Consider the following 26,401-nt stretch of genomic DNA (forward strand, 5'->3'; position numbering starts at 1 on the left):
CCTCCATTAGAGGAACTCTGGGATCGCCATATACGGTCGTTACTGCGGCCGCGGTAATGACGAGGCTGCGTGTTAACTAGATAGAACTAACGTAGATAATCACTTTTGATGATTAGTTGGGATTCTTGTCGCGTATTCCTTTAAATCCATCCTATCTTTTATTCTGATCTCGTTTACGTACCCACCCGCGTACGCCGTCCCCAGTTTTGTCAATTATTTCCCGTATTTCCGGATATATTTAGATACTTTTCGCCGCTGCGAGCACGAATTTATACGAATAGATTATTGTTCCGATTATTCTAATCTGTCGGAGATGCATCGATGCAACGTTGAAAGTTCTTAATTATTTTGCTCTCCTCGGATCGATCCTTGTTAAATCCACGGAATGCAGGGGATTGTTAATCATTGTCCGTCCAATGAATGGACAAATCGATTCGGAAATTTTGAAACGGTGTTCAATTACACGTCGCGTAATAATCGAATAACGTTCGGTAATGGTGATAAGTCGTGTAATAAATCTACGATAGACGGTCTTCGTTTTTTTTTTTTTTTTTTTTTTAATAAAGTTAAAGGATCGATGGAAGACGATCGAGACAACGGACAAAATTTATTTATCCTTTCGTCTGGGAAATCTACACCCGCCCCTGTCAAGTGTCCGTGATGGATGAGAAACGATTACGCGAGAATACCGTTCCGTCATACTTGTAAGAACAATTCATCGCGGTTGTAAGAGTCTCGTGCGAAACGAAACGATTGAAACGGTTCACGACGAGAGACACTCGTTCGGAAAATATTCGTAATAAAAAAAAAAAAAAAAGAAAAAACGTTCGTAATTTATTTCGATATATCACAGACCGTTTAATTACGATTAATCGTAACTCGATGCCCGAAGTTTTAAATCGTGTATCATTCGGGTTTTTAGGCGAACCACTTTGAAATTTTAATCGAAATGAATAATAGATTTTATTGCACGTAAAATAATTTCATTACGCGAAACGTATGATATAAATCTTCACGGTTGTGTTCAAATTTATAATTAAGGTAATGTATAATTTATGATTTCTCTTAATGAATTTTACCGATTTTATACTAATAATTTATTAAACGCAACTCAACTTTCGCGATATTCTAATTTTATATTGTGAACAAGCGAAAATGTGAAATTCTTAGTTATTTTTGCTTTCTGGGAGGGGGAGGGGAGGAAGGCCATTCATGGCAAACTTTCTTCGACAATCATTAATAATGCCGTGCAAACGAGTTCAATTTTAACGCAAGCAGCAATAATTAAGCAACGTAGTACATCATCGAAATCTTTAACCAACTTTCGAAATTAATAATTTAACCGACTATTAAAACGAATATTTGATGCTTTAACCAACTTTTAAAACGGTTTCAACGGGCGAGGCCGCCGATCAAGTAGTACAGGTCAACGATTTCTGCCATTTCGTTCGAAACATCTTTCCTTCCAGTCTTACGGAACTTTAACCGAAACTTTTCTCCACCAACTAAATAAATAGCTACTATTCCTACGTTCGATTACATCGAAACGATTATCACCCCCTAATTAACATCTCGGATTAGTGGGAGAAAACGAAAAGCAAGAGCCAAGAAACGAGCCTAAGCATCTTCAACGATTAAAATCTCCTCGAACGAAATTTTCTTTCCTTGTCTGAACAAGAGTGTGAAACAGATCAGGTAACCCCTGCAACCGATCAACAATTTTCGCACGATGCGATAGAGTTTCGTTTCGCCGAGTCTTAGTCCAGATCTGTATATGGTCGAGGAAAGGATAGGGGAATGGGCAAGTTGAGCATGGCGGCTCGAGTATAGTGTAGATGGTCTGGATCGATGAGAGAGAGCGGCTGGTCTGATTGGCGGGGCTGCGGGGGCGGAACAGCACGTAGCCAATGAGCGTGTCTATCCCTCGATACATAGCGGTAACGAAATCACTGATTTTTACGCTTGGCAACCGTCAATTTTGGCTTAACTGTAAATACCATAAAGCGAATCATCCATGATTTACGGATCATGCCGCCGAGCCCGCCCCTCTCTCCTCCGCATAAGAATTCCACTTTTTCCGAGAGTCCAAGATACTCGGCGAGTATTCTCGCCGATCATTTTTCATCATCGACGATTCGGATGGACAAAATTTCCAGGTCAGTTTATCGAATTCCGGCGTTTCGAAATTTTCGCGTGAATGTATTTATACGGCCATAAAGATGAATAAATTTTATACAAAGTTCCGGCGTAGACGTTTCGTGATTCGAAATTCCTGTTCCGAGTAAATTTCGCGTGAATTTAAACGAACGTAAAGCGGCGCGATAAACGAACTCGATAAATTCGTATCGATAAAGGCGCGATCTACTTCGTCGATCGAACGAACGAAAGTGATATATTTTATGTAGGTTCAACTTCAATCGAACGAGACACGAAGATTTTTCGATATCATACCTGTGTTATCTATACGTGTGAAAAAATGAAAAAGGAGGGGAGAGGGGAGGAAATAGGAGAGAAAAACGAGGGGGTTGTCGAGGGGGGTGGAGATTGAATTTTTTTTTGAAAATGAGCCGGTATCACGAGGACGACGTTTATAGATAAACGAGGAGGAGCCGGCCGGGTTGTAGAAATGCAACGATTAGATTTCGTGCGTCACGTGATGGATAACAATTACGATATTGCAACAACAGTAACAACATTTTTTTTTTTCCTTTTCTTTATTTCTTTTTTTTTTCTTTCTTTTTTCTTTTTATATCGATTCGAACGATAATCCCGGTATACTCGAGCTATTATTGACCATCGAATTAGCATGGTTATTATTAAATCATGCACGGGGGAAAAGATAAACCGTTTCAATGACAAATCGTGGGAAAGGTGAACGCGATCCACACCACCCTTTCGAACTTTGCACACAAGGAAAATCGATCCTCCTCGAGATTTAGTTTTATTTAAAAGATAATACGATGGAGATATAGATCAATGGTGAACGATTCTATATTTTCGAGTTTAGAATTAAAATAATTACGCACAATTCTATATAATTCGAATAAACTTCGTTGAAATCTCTTTCTCCATTGATTCGTGTAAACGATATTTTCCTTTTTTTCTTTTTTCATTCTTCTCGCATACTTTGCAACATCTTTTAGGAATCAACTAGAACTAGAAACTGCATAGCTACTATCGATAGATAAGTGGAACGAAGAGATAAGACGGTGAAAATTCTCAGAGTTAGAGCGACGCGTTTTGCAGGAGGGAAACGATGCTCCTCTTAATCGTATTCCGAATTAAAAGCAAAAAATCGGCTAAGGTAAAGAGTTGACTCGCCTGAGAGGAGAGAAGCTCGTCTACGAATCAGAATACTGCATTACGAAATTTCATAAATTCTCTTTAGACGGCTCTTTAGACGGTTCGCGCTCTCCGTCAAGATCCGTGTTTTTCACTTGAAATAATAATCATTCGCGCGAACGTAAATTCTCATGGCCATCGTCCTCCGTCTCTCCACGACTCGAAGCCTCTCTCGACGCGTCTCTCGATCCTCGAATCGAGGGCGCAATTAGTAGATTCGGAGGAATCGGGAAAAATCGATGAACGGATACACACGGAGATATTAGGATGGAGGAAGGGCGGGGAGGAAGTATATTCCGAGCGAATGTTTAGAACGGTTCAAACGAATCCGGTGAATAATAGAAAATGGTAGACAGTAACTGTAAGGGAGCAAGTGTCCCCGATTATAACAAAAGTGAAGGGGCGAAGCTCGGCTCATTTGTTATTAACCAACGTAGCGGAGCGTCGAAGTGCAGAAAGACTCGGAACACGACTTCACACTTTGACTCGCAACCCTTGGTAAATTTAGTTAATTATCAGTCAAAGTTTCGCGAAGAAGAAGAAGAAGAAGAAGCATCGCTTCCTCTCCTCTTCTCCCCTTCCCTCCCTCTTTCCGGACGAAAAACTTTATCGCTTTCCTCTCTCCATCCATCCCTCCCTCCCCATCTCTTCCACCGGAAAAACGATCACAATTTCTCCATCCGAATTATCCCCTCAAAATTATCTCGTCGCAATCCGCTACAACGCATTCCCCATTTCGAGCATCACCCCCTCGTCCGCCCGATTAATTTCATTTTCGAATCCTCCACGAATCCGCATCCCATCTATCCATAATCCAACGCCAATCTCTCGAAAATCCCGAAAACCGATCGATCGACCGACCGATCGATCGATTCCTCCCCAGTTCTGCGGTCGATTTACAATCGTGCTACCGGCGGATAATCAATCCGGCAGGCTTGTATCCTCGCATCGGTCGATGCTCGATCACCCGCTTGTCTCCTCGTGGCAGCAGCAGGAGGAGGAGGAGGAGGAGGTGGGTGCACGCAGCGGCGGGTTGCGTGGACCCGGTTACGCCGAATCGAGGATGCCAAGGAAAATCAATTAGCCGGGCAAACTGTTTCGACTGTGCGGCTGTTTGCCCGCGCTAGAGAGAGAGTCGTCCAATGTGTTTCGTATCTCGGAACACGGGATGTACGTATATAAACCCGGCTCCCTCCCCTCCCCTCCCTGTGTTTTCACGTGGCGCGCCCGCGCGCGCCCCCCTCCCCTCCTTTATGTTTGCAACCACGGACACAGACGTCCTTGTAACCCGCGCGTATATCCGCGGATATGTACATACGGGAACGAGAGAATTCGAAATTCTACGGGAGATTGAAATGCTCGTAATAACGTGGATAAACGATGGATGAAAAGTTTTTCTCTTTTTTTCGGTCCCCTTCGCAAGTTTTCCAAGAGGAAGAGGAACAACGCGGCGGTGATAGAGGGGATATCGAGAGAAGAACGACGGTTTCGCGCTTTTGTGGGTATATCGGAGAAATACACTCTCTCTTCTTTCCTTTTTTCTTTTTGAAGGAAAATCGAGGATCGATTGGAAATTGATTGACGAACCGAATGCGCGAGAATGAGGGATTCGCGTCTCCGTGCGTGCACCCGCGCATGCGCCGCGTTGCGTGTCATCGATGTTGTCCGAGCTCGGTATTTGCGCTCGATGCCGGTGTGCACAGCAAAGCATACGCGATGCGTCTCCTCGCGCGCGGCGTACACAATGCAGAGGGCGCGTTGATTGATGACATGTAAAGGGACGGTACAGAGAGAGACGGAGACGCACACGCGCGAATTCACGCGTGGCGCGAGTTTGCACAACCGAGTTTCCCCTCGAAAAATTTGCCTTTTCCCCCCCTCTCGACTACAGCTTCGTTGTAAACATCTAACATAGGGCGTCCATTGTTGTTGCCCTCCGAGCCGTTGAATAATTGGTACACCCGCAATTTTGGCCTTCGCCGAACAAGCGTGTGTATTAAACGCAACACGTTTCGGATATAAACCGTGGAATAATGAATACGAACGTATGATTATTCCATAGGAACGCGGCACGAATAACGAGGGAAGAGGATTCTTTGATCCGAGCGGCTTAACCGTACGCTTGGGTTGCGAATGGTGAAGAAATGAGAAGAAAAGAAGGAAGTCCTCGATCGCTTTTACCAACATCGATTAAAAATTTTCAATTATCATCTTGATTTCTCGTTTACACGTGTATCTTGGCGATAAGATGGCGCGGAATATTAAACGCGATGTACACGTTGATTATATTGAAATAAGTATGGCGAGATAAAGCGGGAATGGAAAAAAAAAATCTAATAATGAAAAAACTGTCGGACGGAGTATATGAAGTATTCACGCCAGTCGCGACTTTTATAATGACGCGAATCATTGTCATCGGTATCGATCCTTCCTCGAGCTTTCAAAATTGGCCGACGGTTTAATGAGAACGATATTGAATTACCTAATTCTGCCCTGTTCCTAAAATGACTCGTTTAATTTGTGACGCCGGCGTCGCGACGCCGGTATGGCCCGATTCTGTCAATCTTAGTGCCGCCCGTTTTAAATATACATATTACGCGATTGCCAGGAATAAAATATGCAGGCCAGATGAATATTAACCCCCGCTGACAGGTAAACCGCGTCGATATGCACGAGTTTCTCTGTCGGCCAGGAGAAACGTTTCGCCGCCGCCCCGGTTCGTCAACGAGGGAGGGAAAAATTTTCAACCCCCCCTTCTAAAATCCTCCCCCGGATGATCGATCAATATATTTTGTTGATAATTGTGCGAATTTTAGAAATGAATTTTAGAAACTTTGGGGGAGAAATTTTAAGGGGGAATGGAAGGTGTATTTATATTTTCGTGAAAATATATCGATCGCGTTGTTCTTCCAGTTATGGAAGACGAAATTGTTTCGGGGATATTTTTATCGGAGGGGGTTTGTCGCGACAAATTTTTTCGATAATTCAGAGATATATCTTTATTAGAAACGAAATACGACGGTGAAAGATCTCTGTGAATATAAAAGTTCCCTTCTAAAAGTATTTAATATTTAAAACTGTCTAGTCTAGACAGACTATTGGGGTCAAAGCGTCACGTTGTAAAATCTTTCCAGTTTTCCATTCTCGGCTGGATTTCTAAGCGGTCGACACCTATTTCTAGGAGTCAATGACATTTAGATCGCGCGACAAGGATCCTCCGCGAGTACACTCGAATATATCCCTCTGTATCCACGGATAAATATTTCATAAAATGATCGATTAAACGCATTCGACAATCGTCGTTACGATTATTTTTAATATCGCGCGGAAAAATATATAAATTTTTAAGGTGAAACGTTTAAAAATCGACGCTTTCTTTTTTCCAGAGTCGTATACTGGAAGATGCATCCATTATGTGCAATTCCTGGTCACCGAGGCACAACGTGAGTATAACTGTAACTATAATTTTCCGAATCGTTCTTCTCATCCAAATCGTATCCAACGACAGCACGCTCACATTATCCTTATCCAAAAAAGAATTGCTCGATGTCCACTCTCGAGGCACAATTAAAGTGGCGCGAGCAAGAAAGAAAGAGGGGGGTGTACAACACGGTTGGCTTTATACGAAACGCTCCCGTAATATTTATGGTTCGCGAAGCCGCGTAGTTACGGTGGGCTTGGCTGACGTAAACTCGCTAACTCGTGGTTACGATTATGGCCAGTGGTAAATTGATTATTTAGACGTACGATGAGGTGGCGCTGGATAGTTTGAGTGCCGTAAAAAGAGCCACGCGTCGCTTACGTTGTTCCCGCAAATATAACAACGCAAAACGCTTCGAAGCGAGCTTTCATCGCCGAGCAACTCTTGTTTTCGCGAATCCACAGAAATCTACGATTGAAAAATTTCGAGCAATTCTAACGTTTTTCCACTGCTCGAAAAGAAGTATAAGTTCTTCGCTAGGATCCTCGCTTTGACAGGAAGAGCTGTAATTTTGAATATTCGAAATTAAGAAATTATGAAGTTACTGGAAGTCGAAATATTTAAATGGAACCGTCTATGATGATGTTTGGATTATTATCTTAATTACTCGAATTGTTGTTACGAGTTATAAATTAAATAAATTAATGCGCGTGTTTGTCAGGATCTTCAGATGCTTTGTTGATGCTATACGGAAAGAGATAATTTTGAATATTCAAAAGTTATTCGCATACATTCGATTATTATCTTAACTACTCGAATACAAATTATTGTTACAAATTATAAATTAATGTAAATGTGTCTTTGCTAGGATCTTCGCTTCGGACGCTTCGTTGATACAGAAAGAGCTATGATTCATCGAATATTGAATATTGAAAATGAAAAAATTATGAGGTTACTGGAATTTGAAATATTTAAGTGAAACTATACATTCGATTATTATCTTAACTACTCGAACACAAATTACATTCATAAATTATCATAATTACAAATCATAATTAACCTATACATATTACGAGAAATTTTAAAATACTCTGAAATATTCTATACGTAAATGCGTAGATATTGATTAAAAAATTTCGAGTAATTCAAATCTACTGTTCATTACTACTGCTAAAAGAAGCATAAGAAGAGGGGATGTTTTCTTGATAGAAAAACATAATATATCCAATTACACGTACAATTATTATCTTAACCACTGGAATACAAAATTCGTTACGAATTACGAGCAATAAAGAAGATGTTTAGATAGATCGTTTCGGATCCGGAAATATATATATACAAAGTAGAGAGAAAAATAGACTAAAATAGACTAAAAATAGAATATCCAAAGCTGAAGTAAAATAAAAAAAGGAGAAGAAGAAAAAAAAATGAAAAAGCAATTCGACAATTTGGTCCATCCGCACCCATCATTAACCCTACCCCTGGCAACGCAACGCGAACGCATCCATTCCCATCCCATTTACACGCACGCATGCATATTAACGGGCGCGTATACCCGCACGCCCATGGGTATATCCCCGATCGACGAGCGAAGTTGGAAGCGGCGCGCGACGCGGCTACTTTGCACCGCAATCTCGCGTGTCGCAATATTTCATGTCGCAATCTCGAAGCATTTATCGAATGGTAATTTACAATACAGCGCGATACGGCCGCGTTTCGCTCTGCCTTCCATCAATAATACACCGTTAATTGCGTTATCCAATGAACGGCATCAATTATTACCGAGCGGGCAACGAATAAAGCTGCGGGCGGCAGCCGGAATATATACACGCGGCAGACGTCCTGCAGCCAGCCGGCTGGCTGCTTCCTGCGGCCAAATATCGAGCCCGTTACGAATTTGGAATCGTTTCTAAATCGATAAGGATGGATGGCAACGCTCGGATGGGTCGCGTCGCGTCTCTGTCGCGGTGAAATCCCGAATTTGATCGGAATGTCGGCAAGGAGAGGAGGGGGTTGTAATATGCTCGATCCGTCCGACCAGTGGTTCTCCTTTCGCCTTCTTCTCTTTTTTTTCCATTGGCGATCGAATCGCCGAGAGCAGTCGAAATCGATCGAGGGTGGAAATTGAAACTGGGAGAAAAGAGAGGTCGCTGTTGTGTTTTGGAAAATCGAAAGGTTTCCGAGAATAGCTTTTTATCGTCGATAAATAAAGGCGGATCGTACGAGGAGAAAGCAATTTTGGGGACAATTTTGGGAATGGAATTTTCGCGTTCTTTTCACACGGGTTAAGAACCACTGGTCCTAGACAGACGGGTACTCCGCCATGCAAGTGTTAATTCGTACAGTCTGCTGGTTTTCGTGCGAGACACCAGATTTTCTGGAAGAATTTATTTATTCATGCGTCAGACTGCTCCGCGATGTAGGTTATCGAACGGAAATAACGTAATTGTCCCATTTCGCGGTATCCGTTGGTCCGACGGTCCGAGACCGGTTCCGCATTTAGAATCGAATAAACGGTGGCTCAATCGTTATTCTCGAGCGAATATTATCGACCGCTTTTCATCCCGCGAATCAATTGTAAACAACGTTCTTTTCCTTTCTTTCTCCAAGCCGCTCAATCGATAAAATTTATCTTTCGAGAGCGAGGAAAGTTAGCCTTTTTTCCTTTGATCGAATGAATACTTAACGGAGGCGGGAGATTGAAAGGAAAGAATCTAAAAAATAATTTTTGCCGTTAACATTTTGATGATTGATACGGGCGAAATTGGGAGAGAGGAAAAAAAAAGGGAGAGAGAGAAAAAAAAAGTCAATTTCCCTTGCATTACGTATTCTCCCGCGCTGAATTCTTTATCGCCTTTATTTTAAACCTCGAGCCGGTATTCGATTGCTGAAGCGCAATGGAAAACAGAACTACACGCATTATATAGTCATGAATGTGTGTATGTTATGTTGAACTGCATCGAGTTGTGTTCCATTCACCTTAGCATTCTGGCACGCCTATTTTATTTATACACTTTATTTCATTCTGACAATGGCGGTTTACTCTTTTTCAATACGAAACATCCTGCATAATGGATGGAAAAGTGGATTGCATCATGGGATGACGGATAGAGCGGTGAAAAACTTTAATGAATATTCGTCCTCCGCGGCTCTCCGTTCCATAAAGAATCACTTTATAGTTTATACTTTTCGTCGCGATTCGATCGATGATCGCCGACCAAATTTCCTCCCAAACTTCGAAAATCCCCCTTCGTGAACCTCCTCTCTCTCTCTCTCTTCTTTTTTCCAAAAGAGTCCGATAAACAAACTCGAAAGATTTCCAAACGCGCAATTTCAAATTCATCATCCACTTGTGCGAAACCACCTCCTTCCTTTTTCTTCCCTTTAAAAAGGGAAACTCGACGACTCCGTTTGCCCCCCAAAAAAAGTAAATTATTTCCAACAGATAGAACGATCGTTACGAGGTTAATCATTTCCTGGCCAACTCTCGCCGAGCGGATAAATTACGCTGGTTCACCGTGGGGCGGCGATAATTCAATTGTAATTGGCTAATCTCGAACGCGGTGGAGGACGCGTTGAACGTGCGGTGCCGCGGGCAGCTCGGAAAAATGACTCTATTAACGACTAGGAGGACCCAGTGAATCGAGGGGGGACAGAAGAAGGGGGACTCTCGTAGAAACTTTGCCAAACAACCGCACGAGCTGCTAACTACGCGGCTAACAAGAGCAATCTGTATCCGTTCCTCCTGCGTCGTCTAGCCCCGTCTCTCGCCCTTCCTCCCCAACCCTTGGAAAAACTATACCGTGCGTACAGGGTGTACCGAAAGAAGTTGCTTCGAAGATGGTGGAAAATCGAACGGTGATGACGTAAACGAGGTGTAACGAGAAGGGAGATTGTTCACATTCTTGTGCGACTTTTTAATCGGTCATCGAGAGAATTGCTCGTTTAAAACGTACGTCTGCGTTGCGTTCTGCGCTGATTGGATGAATGAATATTTTTAGAAGATCACCCTGTACATTCACGGCACACACGGGGTTAAACTCTCCCCAAACTGGAACTCTTGCTCCGCGCTTGAAGAGAGAAACGCAATTTAGGATTTATTGTCCTGTTAAAAGTTCGTTTAGGTAAAGCATTCGTCTCCGTGAGCAGTGCCATGTATCACGCAACGGATGAGTTAAGTACCTACTTCATCCTTTCCAGGGTTGCCGGATAATTTAACGCCGGATAATCTTGCTCGTTATCTTCCACCGGTATTCCATAAATAATTCGTTCATCGCTCTCCATCTCGAGTAATAAGAGAATATTCGAACGAAAAGGAAAGAAGGAAACAACAACGGAAAAAATACCGGCGTAATTGTAACTCGATTACTCGAGTTACCTATCCTCCGCCGAACGTAACGTTTCTCGGGATTAAAAGCGAGGTGCTCGATTTCTCCTTTCTGTGTACGAGATAAGGAAAAAACACGGGGAAAGTTATGGAAATTAGAAAAAAAAAGGGGGAAAAAAGGAAAAAAAGGAAAGAAAGGGGGAAAGCGACGGTTTCAGTTCAGCAACCTACGGATAGATAGACGGTAGGTACACGTACGTCGACAAAGACACAAAGTGTTCATAAATAATCGAAGCGCTGAAGCACGATGGTGGTTTTCGCATGAAACATTGATCGGCCGATGCGGACATTACGGTTTATAATGAAATAAGTAGATAGCGAATCGTTTTTAACCTCGCTACGCGGAACGTAACTATTGACATTTCAATAACTGTTACGGATAATTTGCCCTTGTCAATTTTTAATCACAGAAATGGAACAACAACAATTTTCGTTCGCAAAATTTTCTTTCGTCGATCAACTTTCGATTAGAATGGATTTTTCGTTTTGGGAGGGGGAAGGGAAAACGAAATCTCGATACAATGAGAAGGGTTGTTTCTGGGAGGGGGAAACGTTTAATATCCGATTTACAATATTTTCCATTACCGGGCGAAAAACGAGAGAGGTCGATGTCAATTAGTTTGCAATGGATTCATACAAACTTGATGAAAACCCGCGCCGCGGAGGATTCTCACTAAATTGTTTTGACAATGAAATCCTCCTTTATTGATATTTAATAAAGCAACGGCCACATTTTCCCAACGATGCAAGGGAACGGAAATCGATAACGCTATTTGAAGATATTCTATTTTTAAATAATTTCGTTTCAAGAAAACCTAGACGAGCGAAACAAGTATCGAAATATTTCGCATCGCGAGAGCGAGACGAAAAATTGAAAATCGTTGAATCGGTTAAATTTCAATTTTTTCCAAACTTTCGATTTTTCCAAATTTCGACTATTCTCTTCAGACAGGGATCGCGCTCGTTTCGATTTCTCTTGGAGCAACGTGACGATACACACCGCTTGCGGTGGCCGAACCTTGCAGCGCGCCGCGAGTGACAGATGCGGCTGACGCAAAATGTCCCATATAATATCGATTGCCACGGTGTAGAGGCGTATCCGGGCAAAACGAAACCATAAATTCGCGTCGCAACCGCTATTAATACATCGCAGGAGGAAGAAATTGCATTAACCCTTTCACCCTCGACCATCCCCTCCTATCCGCTTCTCATTATTTCCGCCAGAATTCCCGTTCGCCCCGAAAAACTTCGAAATACGTCGAATCCGCTTCGAGACGAAATTTTATTTTTCGCGAGAAAATATTTAATATTCGTTGCGTTAACCGGAGATTAGCAGGATTTCCAATTTAAGTTCGATGATAAAATACATCTTGTCCACGATCAAATATCTAAATATTACGGACCCTATGCTCGCCCTGCTTTAGTAACGCTTCGACCCTAAAATATTCTGTCCACTAACCCCAGCAACATTTGACGAGCAAACGAATTCGATTACCAAATCTCATAGGTCACGCGCGGCCACTTTTCGAATAACATCAATTAGGGTGAATACTGTTACACGCGTGCTTATCGTTGTGATTACTTTAATCATTGTTGTTCTCATTTTCTGCAACGTGATTATAAAATATATATACGTTTCACAAAAAAGAAGGGAAAGAAAAGGAAAGGAGAACGATTGAAACGCAACGAGTAAAGAGACAAAGTTGTCAATTATTAAAGACGCTTGTTATTAAGTAATAGTCGATAGTATCGAGAATAGCGGAGCAACGGATTGACCGGTTTAAAAAATCGATCACGTACGTTAGTTTTGAAAAATGCGGGAAAAGGCAAGAGCTCCAAGAGTTTCCAGTGTCAAAACTATTTTTAGAATATCGATCGCACGGCCATGTTGAGTACACGGAGTGACCTCTGACTGGATACTTTTGTACAAATGAACCGCGCACTTTTTTTTCGCCAGAAAGTGACATTGAGCCACTATTTTCGACTAACGCTATATAAAACTAACTTTCCACCGATCCGTCCAATCGAATCTTTCCCTCCCATTGTAAAATTACTCGCGCAAACTACTAAAAAACTTACCGCTCCCTTAACCTAACTTTTCTCTCTCTTTCTCTCTTCCTCTCACAAATTCCTTCACTTCGTCTCGTTGAAATCCGAAGTCGAAATCGTGCGACCCTTCCCTTACTATTCATGCATGCATGAGCAACCGTTATAGGATAACCGTGCAAGACGCGATATAATAAATTCGTTTAAAGAAGACGGAAACGTTTCTGGCCGGGAAAATTGCGTTACCGCGTGATCCCTGATTCTTCAATCAGTGTCACGTGTCGCTTTTAACGTTTCAGGGTGACTTGTTCGGGGGTCTGAACAGCGGCCTACAAGACGGCTTACTTTCGAGGGCGGAAGCTTTGGCGGCGGATTTGGGAAAACACAACGCGGGCACCCCAATGCCTTTGAAGCACGACCCCGTTTCGGTCTATCATCATGGAGCCCACATGCCGACCCCCCATCCGAATAACCGGCCGCATCATCAGGTACATTCACACCTCTTTGTGAGTCTGCATTTTTTTCGCATACTATACTTTCTTACTTTTCCTTTTTCTTTTCTTTTTTTTGTTCCCTCCACCATGAATATTTTTATTAATATTTTTTTTAATAAAAAAAAAAAGAAAAGAAGAAAATGATCGAGCTTCGATCGGTTCGCGACGATCGGTATATTTATATCAATCTCGACTGCATCGTCAGATACATTCGCGTTTCTTTGTGAATCTGCATTTTTTTCGCATACTATACTTCCTCATTTTTTCTTTTTTTTGTTCCCTTCACTATGGATATTTTTATTATTATTATTTTTTTTAATAAAAAAGAAAAGAAAAAGATCGGTATATTTATATTAATATCGGCCGCATCGTCAAATACATTCGCATTTCTTTGTGAATCTGTATTTTTTTCGCATATTATACTTCCTTACTTTTTCTTTTTTTTATTCCCTCCACCATGAATATTTTTATTATTATTATTTTTTTAATAAAAAAGAAAAGAAAAAGATCGGTATATTTATATCAATCTCGACTGCATCATCAGATACATTCGCATTTCTTTGTTAATCTGCATTTTTCTCGCATACTATACTTTCTTATTTTTTCTTTTTTTTGTTCCCTTCACCATGGATATTTTTATTATTATTTTTTTAATAAAAAAGAAAAGAAAAAGATCGGTATATTTATATTTCGGCCGCATCATCAGATACATTCGCATTTCTTTGTGAATCTGCATTTTTCTCGCATACTATACTTCCTTACTTCTCCTTTTTTTTGTTCGCTCCACCATGAATATTTAATTATTATTATTATTTTTTTTTAATAAAAGAAAAAGAAAAGAAGAAAATGATCGAGCTTCGACCGGTTCGCGACGATCGGTATATTTATATTAATCTCGGCCGTGTTCACTCTCACCGCTACTGCTACCGCGCGCGGTACCACTTTGTTAATTCAAGCTGTGAAGCTGTGAAATTTTCATCCCGTTTCCCACACATCCAGCCCGGGAAATATTTCCCGATTTTGATTCAATAAAGGAAGGAAAGTGTCTGCAGTTGTATTCGTACAAATTGATATGAATTACGAAACGTACTAATTGTAACGTGGCCTCGGAGGGAGGATAATTTTGTTAAAACTTAATAACCGTTACCGATGACGAAGTTTATCGATGAAACAATTATCGTAATGAAGTATACCGTGAACAATAACGGCCGATTTGCAAAATTCAACGATCTCCGGCCAACGATTATAATAAAATGGGAACGAGTTTCGACCGAGGGGAGGGGGAGGGGGAGGGAAGGAAGGAGGGGGAGGAAGGGAGAGGAGGGAGGTTGCTTAAAAACACCACGGCAAATAATTAATCACGGATGGCAATTAATTATGATTTATAATTAATCGGACGATTGAAAAATTCAACTCCGCCGATTCTTTATTAACGTCGTATCGTATTCGAAATCCGAGCAACAGTTTTCATTTTGACACTTTAATTATTGATGCATTCTATATTCCGATATATATATGTATACATCCAAGTAATTGTACATACGTTTAAATACCGTTAATATTTGTTAATTATTAACGAATCAACGAAATATATTTTCACGAGAGAGAGAGAGAGAGAGAACGAAGGAAGAAACGAGATCGTACGTCGAAAAGTATAATTTTTTTTTTTCTATTATTTCTTAAGAAGAAACACGCAGAATTCGCTAAAAAAAAAAAAAAGAAAAGGAAAAGTAACGTGGCCCAGAAGATGCAGGCCAGAAAACAGGCATCGAGTCCGCCCCATTAATTCAATCGCAATTTGCTGCTTGTCGTATCGGTGTTTTTATGCTAATACAAACAATCTGATGAGTGGATGATGGGACGGGCAGTAAGGGTGGAAGCCGACTCCGATGCTCACCGACCCGGAATGATCTTCTCGAGCGTAGGGGCGTTGCTCGTGTATTATCTCGCCATTGGGACGATTCGTAACGCACGCAGGGCGTAACGCGATCAATTTTCGACGCGAGAATTTCCTTTTCCTTTTTTCCTTTCCCAATATTTCCCCCTTAAAACTCGAAAGAAACGTATTTATAAAAATTTCAACAATCCGTCGCGAATCGATATCCGTTAACGAAACTTGGTACGATTTCTTTCTCCTTTTTATTTTATCTGTTAATTTATTATTTATTAAATTTTTAAAAATTGGAACATTACGATTCTTAACATCCCCGTTGTTGTACATCTGTACCCATTAGCCGCCCATTAAATATTTCCACGAGAAGCGGAAAGCGCGATCGAGGATATACAGCGTGGAACATCGAAGGAAAACACTTTTTTCCAGTACTCCCCTCGTTGATTCGTTAATCCCATTCCATGTATATATATAAAATATCATCATATACCTCCTCTCGCCTCGATCCCCGCCTAGTCAACCTCTGTCCGTTCGCTACGTGTACAATTCGCCGTTTCTGGCTTCCCGCAGTGCGGTGGCACGGCCGCCCTTCTCTCGCTTACATCTCCCTCCCCTCCTAACCGTACACAGATGGTCAAACAGCAAGTGTCCCATAAAGTCTCGCCGTTTTTACACGCAGGAGGGGGAGGAGCTTCGATTTCAATAATTCCACGGTGTTCCTAACCGATTTCTAACGCGAGTTTTCTAACGTCAACGTTGGCGTTACGAAACAGAGAAGAACCCTCCTTTCTTTTTCTCTTTGGATTCGAGAGAGAGAGAGGAAGGGACGGAAGGGAGAGACGGATAGATAGATAGAGACTAACCCTAGCGTCGTGTCAGCGTAATGATGAAATATTGCGGGGGGTCTCTGGGGCCCAACCGTATATATACGCCCCTGGGCTAGTCCCTGCCTCGCTACGTATTCGCCTACGTACCACCATCCTCTTCCAACCCCTTTCCTTCCCTTTCGCGCCGCCACCCGCAACTCCCCTGCATTTCTGATGTAACTATGCTATTCCGGGCCACCCCTGGACCGAAACCGTGCCATCCAGTTAGCTCGCTACGGTGCATATTCTCGTGAGAATAAATGTTTCGTACACACGAGCACGTACGTGTGTTCTCATACGCCCTGTGTGTGTATATATATATATATGTATAGAGTGTCACGTATAGCGTTCATCGAAGCGTCTCGATCACGATCGTCACATTATGCTCTTTTCTTTTTTTTCTGTATATTTTTTTTTTTTTTTAATAGAATTTTGGTGGATAAGGGAGAGAGAGAGGGAGAGAGAGAGAGGAAGAGAGCAAACGAGAGAGGCACCTGAGCGCGTTGCGCCACTCTCTTAGGAGGAAAAATATGAAGGGAGCTCATAAATAATTTGCAAGGGGTCGCGCACACACTGTGCTCGCTACCACGACCAGGCCACGTGCTGCATAATTGTGCGTGCTAGTTTGTACACGTTTCCCCACCTCCGTTTCAACAAGGTTGTAATTGGTTACGATTTCCGCTCGAACATCTCGATTCTTTTTCCAAGATACCCCCTAATATCTCGCGTAAAAAGATCTCGCTCCTGTCACCAAGGATCTCTTCCTCTTCTCGCTTTCGCCTCTCGTGGAACCGCTCAATTACATTTCACGCGACCAATCCCGTTCGAGCCCCGAAGCCGAAAAGCGAATTAAATTAAATATCCGATTGTTACTAGAAAGAGAGAAAGACAAGCTGGGACTGAGAGAGAGAGAGAGAAAAACGTGTAACCTGTACGTTGCAGATGAGCCATCCGGGGATGGAGAGTCTGGACATGCTGGACCCGGCGAACTCGATGACCACGTTGACGCCCATGTCGGAGAACACGGGCGGCGGGCCGGGGCACCACACGGGCATCCACGGCCCCTCCGTTTACGGCGGCATGAACGGGATGATGGGCCACCACCACCATCACGGGAACCTGGGCGGCGGGGGCGGCAGCGTGCCGCATCCGGCGCACCACCATCCGGCCATGGCGGCGGCGGCTGCGGCCGCCGCCGCGGCCGGCCTCCACCCGGATGCGGACACGGATCCCAGAGAATTGGAGGCGTTCGCCGAGAGGTTCAAGCAGAGGCGCATCAAGCTGGGCGTGACGCAGGCGGACGTGGGCAAGGCGTTGGCGAACTTGAAGTTGCCCGGTGTCGGCGCGCTGTCCCAGTCGACGATATGCCGGTTCGAGTCCCTCACGTTGTCCCACAACAACATGATCGCGTTGAAGCCGATCCTGCAAGCGTGGCTCGAGGAGGCGGAGGCGCAGGCGAAGAACAAGAGGCGGGACCCGGACGCGCCCTCCGTGTTGCCCGCGGGGGAGAAGAAGAGGAAGAGGACGAGTATAGCGGCGCCCGAGAAACGGTCGCTGGAGGCGTACTTCGCTGTCCAGCCGCGGCCGTCCGGCGAGAAGATCGCCGCGATCGCGGAGAAACTCGACCTGAAGAAGAACGTGGTCAGGGTGTGGTTCTGCAACCAGCGGCAGAAGCAGAAGCGCATGAAATTCGCTGCCCAACATTGACCCGAGGGTGGCTTGTGACAGCAAAACTGACCGTATCAGTTGCCCAGTCTCGAGCCTAAACCAGAACCCTTGACCGAGTTCCAGGGGTGGCCGTAAAGGAGAGGAAGGGGAGACGGCAGCGGGGATTCCGTGGAAAAATCGAGACGTTTCTCGATCTCGAGTCGAGGTCCCGCTGCTAATCGATGGCTGGCTCGACGCTGTGGCTCTAACCACACAAGTCAAACACTGTCACAGGCTTGATAAAACCGTATTCGATATCTCGCGATCACTGCAAGCGCGCGCGATGCTCTCGACGACGCGTAATCTGCCGGCGGATTTCTACACCGGTGACGATGCCCGATCGCTTGCCCGCTTTCGCGAACTCTTCCCTCTTTCTTCCCCGCTTCCTTCGCTCGTCCCACTCATTCGAGAGGAAGTTGGACGCGATTGGACGAGATGCTCGACTTATTAAAATTTCTAGAGGTCTATTTTTCGAGAGAGAGAGAGAGAGAGAGAGAGAAGTGTGCGAGGGGTGCGTGTTGCGTTTGAGAGAAGCGGCACGCTATATCGCGCGAGAATATCGCGTGAAATGGCGTGAGAGGACCGTGACGTCAGGAAAGGCTGGATCAAATCATCTGTAAAGTGAGATAGAATTTGCGAAACGTATCGGCCACGATCGATGCGATAAAAAAGTTTACGAGCGTATCATCCACCCTTGAACCAACCTCGTCTGGAAATCGTCCTCGATTTCGCGTATCCTCCACCGAACTTTACTCGAATTTGTCATTTTTATCAGAGTCTCTTTCCTCAAATCCCCATCTTCCGATCTTTCGTAACGAATCGAATAAAAAAGTGTATTAAAATTTTCCAAATACTTTAAAAATGAGATTGACCGCGAGTAATTAGGAAAAAAAAAAATCGAGGGAAAAATCATGTAAATCGCGCCAAGTAATCTCGTCGCGAACAAGTGGAAGAGGATTTTTTTCGCGAATGGAGGGAAGCGATCGACCGCAGCGAAGTAACGAATATCGTCGAATGCGTCTTGGAAAGTACAATTCGAAACATAAAAATATAAAAAAGTACGTATTGTTATAATAATCGACGCGTGGATACGATCGCGTCGAAGAAAATAAAAGTGATATTAATCCTAATGAAGACACTCGGTGCAGTGTAAAAAAAAAAAAGTGAAAAGTTAGAGAGAGAGAGAGAGAGAGAGAGAGAGAGAAGCGTGCGTGTGAAAAGAGCAAGAGTGAAACGTACGCGATATACTCGATCCCGGAACGAATCTTTTGTCTAATGTTACGTTGCCCTCGAAACATTTAATCAAACGTTTAACTCCCGATAACAAAATAGAGAGTGAATTTCGAAGAAAGCTGAATTCGATGAATTCTCGACAAAATTCAACATCGTGCTTTTATTGGCAAAAGAAAAAAAAGGAATATATTTGAACGTATTCCCCACAATTGTTGCACGCGCTTCGATTCAAGGAGAAAAATCAAGGATTTTCCCATTTTTCTTATAATCATCGCGAACGTGCCGCGAACACCGTTCCATTCCCAAACGTTGGATTCCGTTCCGGTGGCGGTGTATCGATTAGCGAAATGCGCGAGGCAAGGATGAAAGAGCGAAAGGGAGTGAGGAAACCGAGATGGGAAGAAGAAAAAAAAGGGGGAGGGGAGGGGGGAGGAAGTTGAGAGGATGTATTACGTAGTGATATTGGACAATCAGTGAAAAGACTGTATCATATCATATTGAAGCAATACAGTAGTGTTAGTCGACGAATTAACGAACTTTATTTGTACTTTATGCGATCAACCGCGCCTCCTCGCTGACCGAAGGAAAGCCGGGCGAAATTTCGAGAAAAAGGGGGGAAATAAAAGAACATTTCGGTTAACTTCATCTCTTCTACGAAGTAAAGTAAAAAAAAAAAAAAAATAAATAAATTTCGTGCAATATTTTCAAACGATCGGAGAACAAACGGACGACTTCGCGTGGCATCGGGAGTGCGGTTGATCGCTCGAACGAAACACTCAGAAATTGATATCTCTCGACTCTCGAGAAAAAGGTCGCTCTCTGTACATTTTCACCAGCGCGGTGTGCGATTATATTTTTGTTTCGATTGAACGATTTCGTTGTCCCCCCCTCGTCGTGACAACGGAACTCGTTTAAACGTGAATTAAAAAAGAAAAAAAAAAGAAGAAGAAGAATAAGTAAATAAATAAATAGAGAGAGAGAGAGAGAAAGAGAGAGAGAGAGAGGGAGAGAGAGAGAAACGAAATCCTCGTACATACAACTGTGCATGCCAGAGCCGATCACCAGCCGGGATCGTTCCGGTGACGTATGATCGAGGCTAGTGTGAAAAAAAAAAAAAGAAAATAACCCCGGATACATGTGTGTGTAATACAGGTGTGTGATCGGGCTCGAATATCCGCGTGCAATATCGAGCAATACCGCGAGGATATTCGCCTACTCGAACGACGTGAAGAGCGACGTGTCATTACTATTAGTTAAAATGTAAGCGGAAGGATGGTAGCCATTTTTAAATTGTACATACGTAAGAGGATAGGTATTTTCTAGAAGAATAATAGTCTGTTGCCATTCTACTAGGTGATGGAGAGAACAAAAAGAAAAAAAAAAAAAGATTCTAGTGCAATATAGAGTTTAAAGATACATTATTACTATTATTATTATTATTATTATTATTATTATTATTATTATTATTATCATCATCATGATTGATTATCATTATTACTATCATATTCTCTATTTATTTTGTTATTTCTATGTCTATCTCTGTCTATTTCCGTTCGGCTCGATTCGCGCCATCATTGTCGGGTTATTGCATCTCGAACGCATCTCGATTTGTCGTTTAATTTTCTCTTTATTCTTTTTCTTTTTACATAAACGTTTCCTTTTTCTCTTTTTTACGTCGTAAAAAAATTATTTCCACGCGCGTGAAAGCGCGCGCGCGTATGAGATTCGCGCGAAACAGCTTTTCGAGGAAAAAAAGAAAAAAAGAGGGGAAAAAAAAAAAAAAAAAAAAAGAAGAAAAAGGGACCGATTTATCGCCCTCGGGAACATATTTCCAATTCCAGGCGGACGATCTCGCGCCGATGTCCGTCGTAGCTAGTTTTTATTCGCTCGTCTATCGATCCCCTGCCCTGTTTCCTTCGGAAATTACAGTGTTTTTCCTGTACACGATTCCTGGTGTACGATTACCTGTGATGCCTCGAGGTATATGAATATCAATTTTTCGATTCGTTTCGTAATAAATACGCGAAAAGGCCGGCGGGTAAACCTTCGAGTCAAGCCTTCGAGTCAAGTCGAAGCCTCGTTTCGACGTTTCGTCGATCTTTCTCTTTCCATTCGGTTCCCATTGTGAAACGAAACGAATGTGCGGGACACGCGATGTGTGATACCGATAAATCTGTAAGTATATATATCCCCGCCTACCTCCCTCCCTCCCCCCCCTCCCTCCTCTCCTCCCGACTTTTCTACAATTTAATCGGGACACGCGATTATCGATGACTTCGATGTTTAAAACAAGAGGCACGATGTAAAAAACGTGATCGTATCGTACTCGTCGGACAATTGCGGAATATATATATATATATTCATTTGAAATTAGTTTCAAAAAGGGATACAAGTCGGATAAGAATATATAAGAAAATTTCTTCGATTTGTTTAGAGCTCGTTGAAAAGACGCAGAGATGCTGTACATCTTGGTGAATTGGAATTAAAAGGGTGTGAAAAAAAGGAAGCAAAAATTGAGATACTTTGTGTGTACAGTGTTGAATGAAATTTCAGAATTTCTGCCGTGAAATTTTTCTTTTCTTCTAGAAAATATATATATATATCGTATCGATCGATACGGAGATTCCTTTTTTCCCTTTTTTTTACAATTTAAATTTTTTCCGAAAATTTCAACAAAATTCTTACTGTGGAAAACAACGACATACGAACGAGATACGCTTGTTCTTTCGAATAAATCAAACAATTCCTCCTTTACTTAAGAATCACAGTCCGACACTTGTATATCGCGATCGTTATTCTTTTTTTTTTTTTTAAAGTGACGAGGATCTTTTTCGAAACACGACACGTTCCGCGAAAACATTAAAAGACAGGGTAACAAGTCATATCGCAATATGCTTTTAAAACGATTAATTACTAATCGTAACGTACATCTAGGAGCCTTGCTGTTTGGCGCGAGTAGGTATATGTACCGTGGACATTTTTCCCGTCGATTCTTCAATTTTCGAAGAAGAAGAAGAAGAAAAAAAACAAAAAAAAAGAAAAAAAAAAGAAAAAAAAGAAAACAAGAAAGGAAAACGAGTCGTTTTTTAATTCTATATTTAAGATGGAAACAAGGAAAACGATTTAGCATTTTACATATACATACGTGTACATAATCGATCGTCGAACGAAAAATCGATGAGAAAAAATTACGTTTATCTTTTTTTTTTTTTTTTTCCTATCCGCGACAAGGTGAGAGATGGAAGTTTGATTTTTTTTATTTCTCTTGGTCGTGTTCCATTACGATTTGCGCATTCATTCACGATATGATCCCCTCGAATCTCTATAATAAAAAAGAAGGAAAAAAAAAAAACTCGACTAAACTCTTTTTCATGTACTCTGCGTGCCAAGTTGTACTTCGAAGCAACGTCTTTACGGACTCTTAAAATAAAAAAAGAAAAAAAAAAAAAACGAAAAGACGAAACTACCGTTATATTGAGATGCATGTACAATCCGGTATGTCCTTGAATTTAGCAGTAAGGAAACGAATTTCTCGAAACTTTTTACTCGTGGATAAATCAGGTGTGAACCTTCGTGTACATATGTTCTACGTTTACGATTAATTACGATTAAACGCGTAACCAGGTCGGTATCGCGCGCGATTCGATGATTCGTCGTTCGAAATTCGTAAAAAAAAATTTTGAAAATTGGAGGGAAATTTGTATCTTTCTTTTCGATCTTTTATGTATATAGGCAACAGGTTACAAAATGACGAACAAAGAAGGAAATTGTTACGCTTTTGATAATTTTCTCCGCGTCATCTTTCATCATCGAATCATCTCGCGCGGACCCCGCTCGTATACTCGATTCGAATTTTCCGAAGAACGGAAGGCAATGAAGATATTAAAAAAGGAAGAAAAAAGAAAAACCATCGAAGTGGTCGCGTATACCTACATGCGTGAAAGATTCTTGTGTATATAATATACATAATATAGGCGCGTTATTTATTATTTAATTTAATAAAACCCGCCGCGTGCAACGGCGACCAACTCGTTTCGAAATGCTTGATCGAGAGAGAGTGAGAGAGAATGAGAGAGTGCGTGAAAGAGAGAGAGAGCCACGTATTAACCGAAAAGAGAGAGAGAGAGAGAGAGAGAGAAAAAAAGGAAAGATTTGTATAAAGGATTACGAGAACTACTAATTAGTATAAATAATTAACTATTCGACAATTAGATTGAATGTTCAATAATAAATCTAAATGAAGCCAAAATGAATTGTTAATAAACTTTCAATCTTACTCATAAGTGTATGCGTGATCAGTTTTTAAATCTGACTTTTCGTTCGTTTCGTCGTGATCATCGATCATGGTAAATTCGATAATCGTTTTTCTTTTTTTTTCGCGGCCTGGGAAAAAATTTACTCATCTTTTCGTTCATCTTCTTCTTAAAATTCGTTAAAATTGTACACTCGTATTTTCGAAAGCTCTTATTTTTTATTCATTAATCGTTAGAAAAAAAAAAAAAAAAAGAAAAAGGAGAAAGAAGAAAACACGACACACAACACTTTTCATCGAGGAAAAGACGAGATTAAGAGATTGTCATTTTATTTGAAAAATAAATCAGACACTTTTGTTTGTTGGAAAAAAGAAAAAATGTTTCTCGATCGAGGAGAAAAATTCGGGTGCATAGTTTTTAATATTATTCGGGATTATACTTGAGATTATTCGATCGATACGGATTCGTTGTATTGAGCGAACGGGATTTGGTCGGAGAGGAAAAGAAAGAGGAGAATTCTGTAAAATATAATTAAACGAAATCTAAGCAAGAAGTAATCCGAACACCATTTATGAGTAAGAGCGTAATTGACGAACGATATAATAAACGTAATAAAGACATATCATAAAAAGTATTAGTCTAATTTGCCTGATATTGTAGAATTTATATGTAAATATGTTGCGTGCAACTTGGAACAACGTTCTGAGGCGATGTAAAGTTTAATGAATTATTTGAAAAGGTATATAGAGAAAAATGGGGAGAAAGGAAAGGAAGAGAGGAAAAGGAAGAACAAAAGAAAGTAAAAGAGACGACCATTATGGTTAGTTATCCTCGTTTAATTCGTGTAAAGCTTTCCATTCGATTTCTATTCGTCGTAGAACAGTTTCATCAATTTGTATATAATCGAAGAAGAACCTTAAATGTCCTTTGTAAATTGTTATGTAATAATTGACTACGCACTAGTTAAATTCTATTATTCGCTTCTCGAGTATATACATTTATACTCTACGTACGTATCGATTTGATTGACGGCGCATTTACGTCGCGAAAGGAAAGTGAATCGTTCGTGTCGCGTTTTATGGTGCAAAGAATTTTTCTAAAATTCTGTCGATCTATAATGTACGATAGTTTCTACATACGGGATTTTTCATTTCTTCAAGAACGAAACGAATATATTTTGTTCGATCTCGATTCGAGACTCTTCCAAGAGTCAAAAAAAAAAAAAAGAAAGAAAGAAAGAAGGAAAGAAAGAAAGAAAGAAAGAAAAACGAATCGGTGAACAAATTTGTAGATTACTAGTGTAAAGAGAAAGTTTAAAGAGGCGAAAAAAAATTTTTTCTTAAAAAAAAGGGAAACGAAACGACTAGGTGAAAAATGTTCTTAAAAATGCACACATACATACATACATATATACATACACACACGCACACACGTACACACACCAAATTGCGCGCAATGTAAGAGAAAGGAAAGGGAAAAGGATTTTCCTCCATACTGTACATATCATGTGCCATAACTCATTTACTATACTTTGTGTCCAACTTTGTTCCAAGTATCTATTCAATTATAAATATTATAGTATAATAAAGTAAACCTTGATGTTATTGATAAATTTGTATCTTTTTACCCTTCTCGACTCTCCCTTTGATCGATAATTAAATTAATATTATTATTAATTCCATTCTTTCGCGCTCATCATAATTATCGAAATTTAAATTCAATTTTTTTGATTTTCAAGCGACTATTATTATTATTATTATTATTATTATTATTACATTCCATATGCTTATAACACGAATAAATAATAATTTTATATACACGGTAATAAAATCTCATGCCGAGTTTTTATCGAACGAATTAGAGCGACCAGACGTGTGTCGCGTGTCCTGTCACACTATCGAGTATATATTGTGCCCGATTATAAATTTATAAAGCGGACACGAATAGACCGTTGAAAAGATTATTTATCCAAATCAGGAAATCGCGCTTCTCGCTAAAATGATTAATACAGTTAGATATTAGATTTCCTTCACTCCCCTCCCCCTCCCCCTTCTTCCAAATGAAAAACACCATCCCTCGATAATTTAACCCGGGTATTAATCAGGTTAATGCGATCCTCTCCCCTCCTCTCTTCTTTTCCTTAAAATTCGTCCGTTATTCCAGCGAAATTGGTCTCGAGATTCGATAGCCGGTTACCAGATCGCGTAAAAGCATTCTCACATTCTCGTCCCCCGGCCCGATATTTAACATCGCGGACGCCAAGTAAATCACCCTCGACGATTACCCTCGGAACAAGGGCGACGAGGAGGGGAGGGGGGGGTTTCGAGTTCGGATCAAAGTTCGAGCGCATCGACAACAAACGCCGTGCCACGAATTCTTCGACCACGGCACGAGCGACCAACTCCGTCTCTGTCCGCGCTATGCCGTCTCGCCGAGGAGGAGAAGGAGGAGGAAAGAAAAAAGGCCGCGAGGGAAACGAGTTTATAGTATCTGCTGATTAATTGGTACAGCGTGTAAACATTAGGTACGAGGTACCTAAGGCTTGTTTGCCTGTGTACATACGGCTCATAAGGATAGAGGAGTATATATATATATATACATATATATATGGGGGTCGTTCAATACGAGCGAGCCTACTACTCTCGACACGACACACGACTCGTGCACTCAGCGTGGAACATGTGGCGGCCGTGTAAGCCTAACCCATGTAGCCTTTGTGTTACAAATCATGTTTATATTATCGCTACACTTGTGCGGTTCT

The 26,401-nt window shown here is 41.5% G+C and overlaps 1 protein-coding gene across 2 annotated transcripts in view; it reads left to right on the plus strand.

Annotated features, from left to right (window-relative positions):
* Window positions 1-25,252, plus strand: part of LOC107999745 (inhibitory POU protein) — a 40,073-nt gene extending 14,821 nt beyond the window's left edge. The window contains exons 2-4 of one of the 2 annotated variants that reach the window (XM_062086219.1): window positions 6,729-6,785; window positions 13,496-13,702; window positions 17,390-25,252. In XM_062086219.1, the coding sequence (XP_061942203.1) occupies window positions 6,729-6,785; window positions 13,496-13,702; window positions 17,390-18,154 (1,029 nt within the window). In that variant the 3' untranslated portion in view covers window positions 18,155-25,252. The remainder of the gene's footprint in view (window positions 1-6,728; window positions 6,786-13,495; window positions 13,703-17,389) is intronic. The other variant, XM_017059760.3, reaches the window with a different exon arrangement.
* Window positions 25,253-26,401: the final 1,149 nt, after the last annotated feature.

This window comes from Apis cerana, linkage group LG16 (genome assembly GCF_029169275.1).
Source record: "Apis cerana isolate GH-2021 linkage group LG16, AcerK_1.0, whole genome shotgun sequence".
NCBI classification, from domain to species: Eukaryota; Metazoa; Arthropoda; class Insecta; order Hymenoptera; family Apidae; genus Apis; species Apis cerana.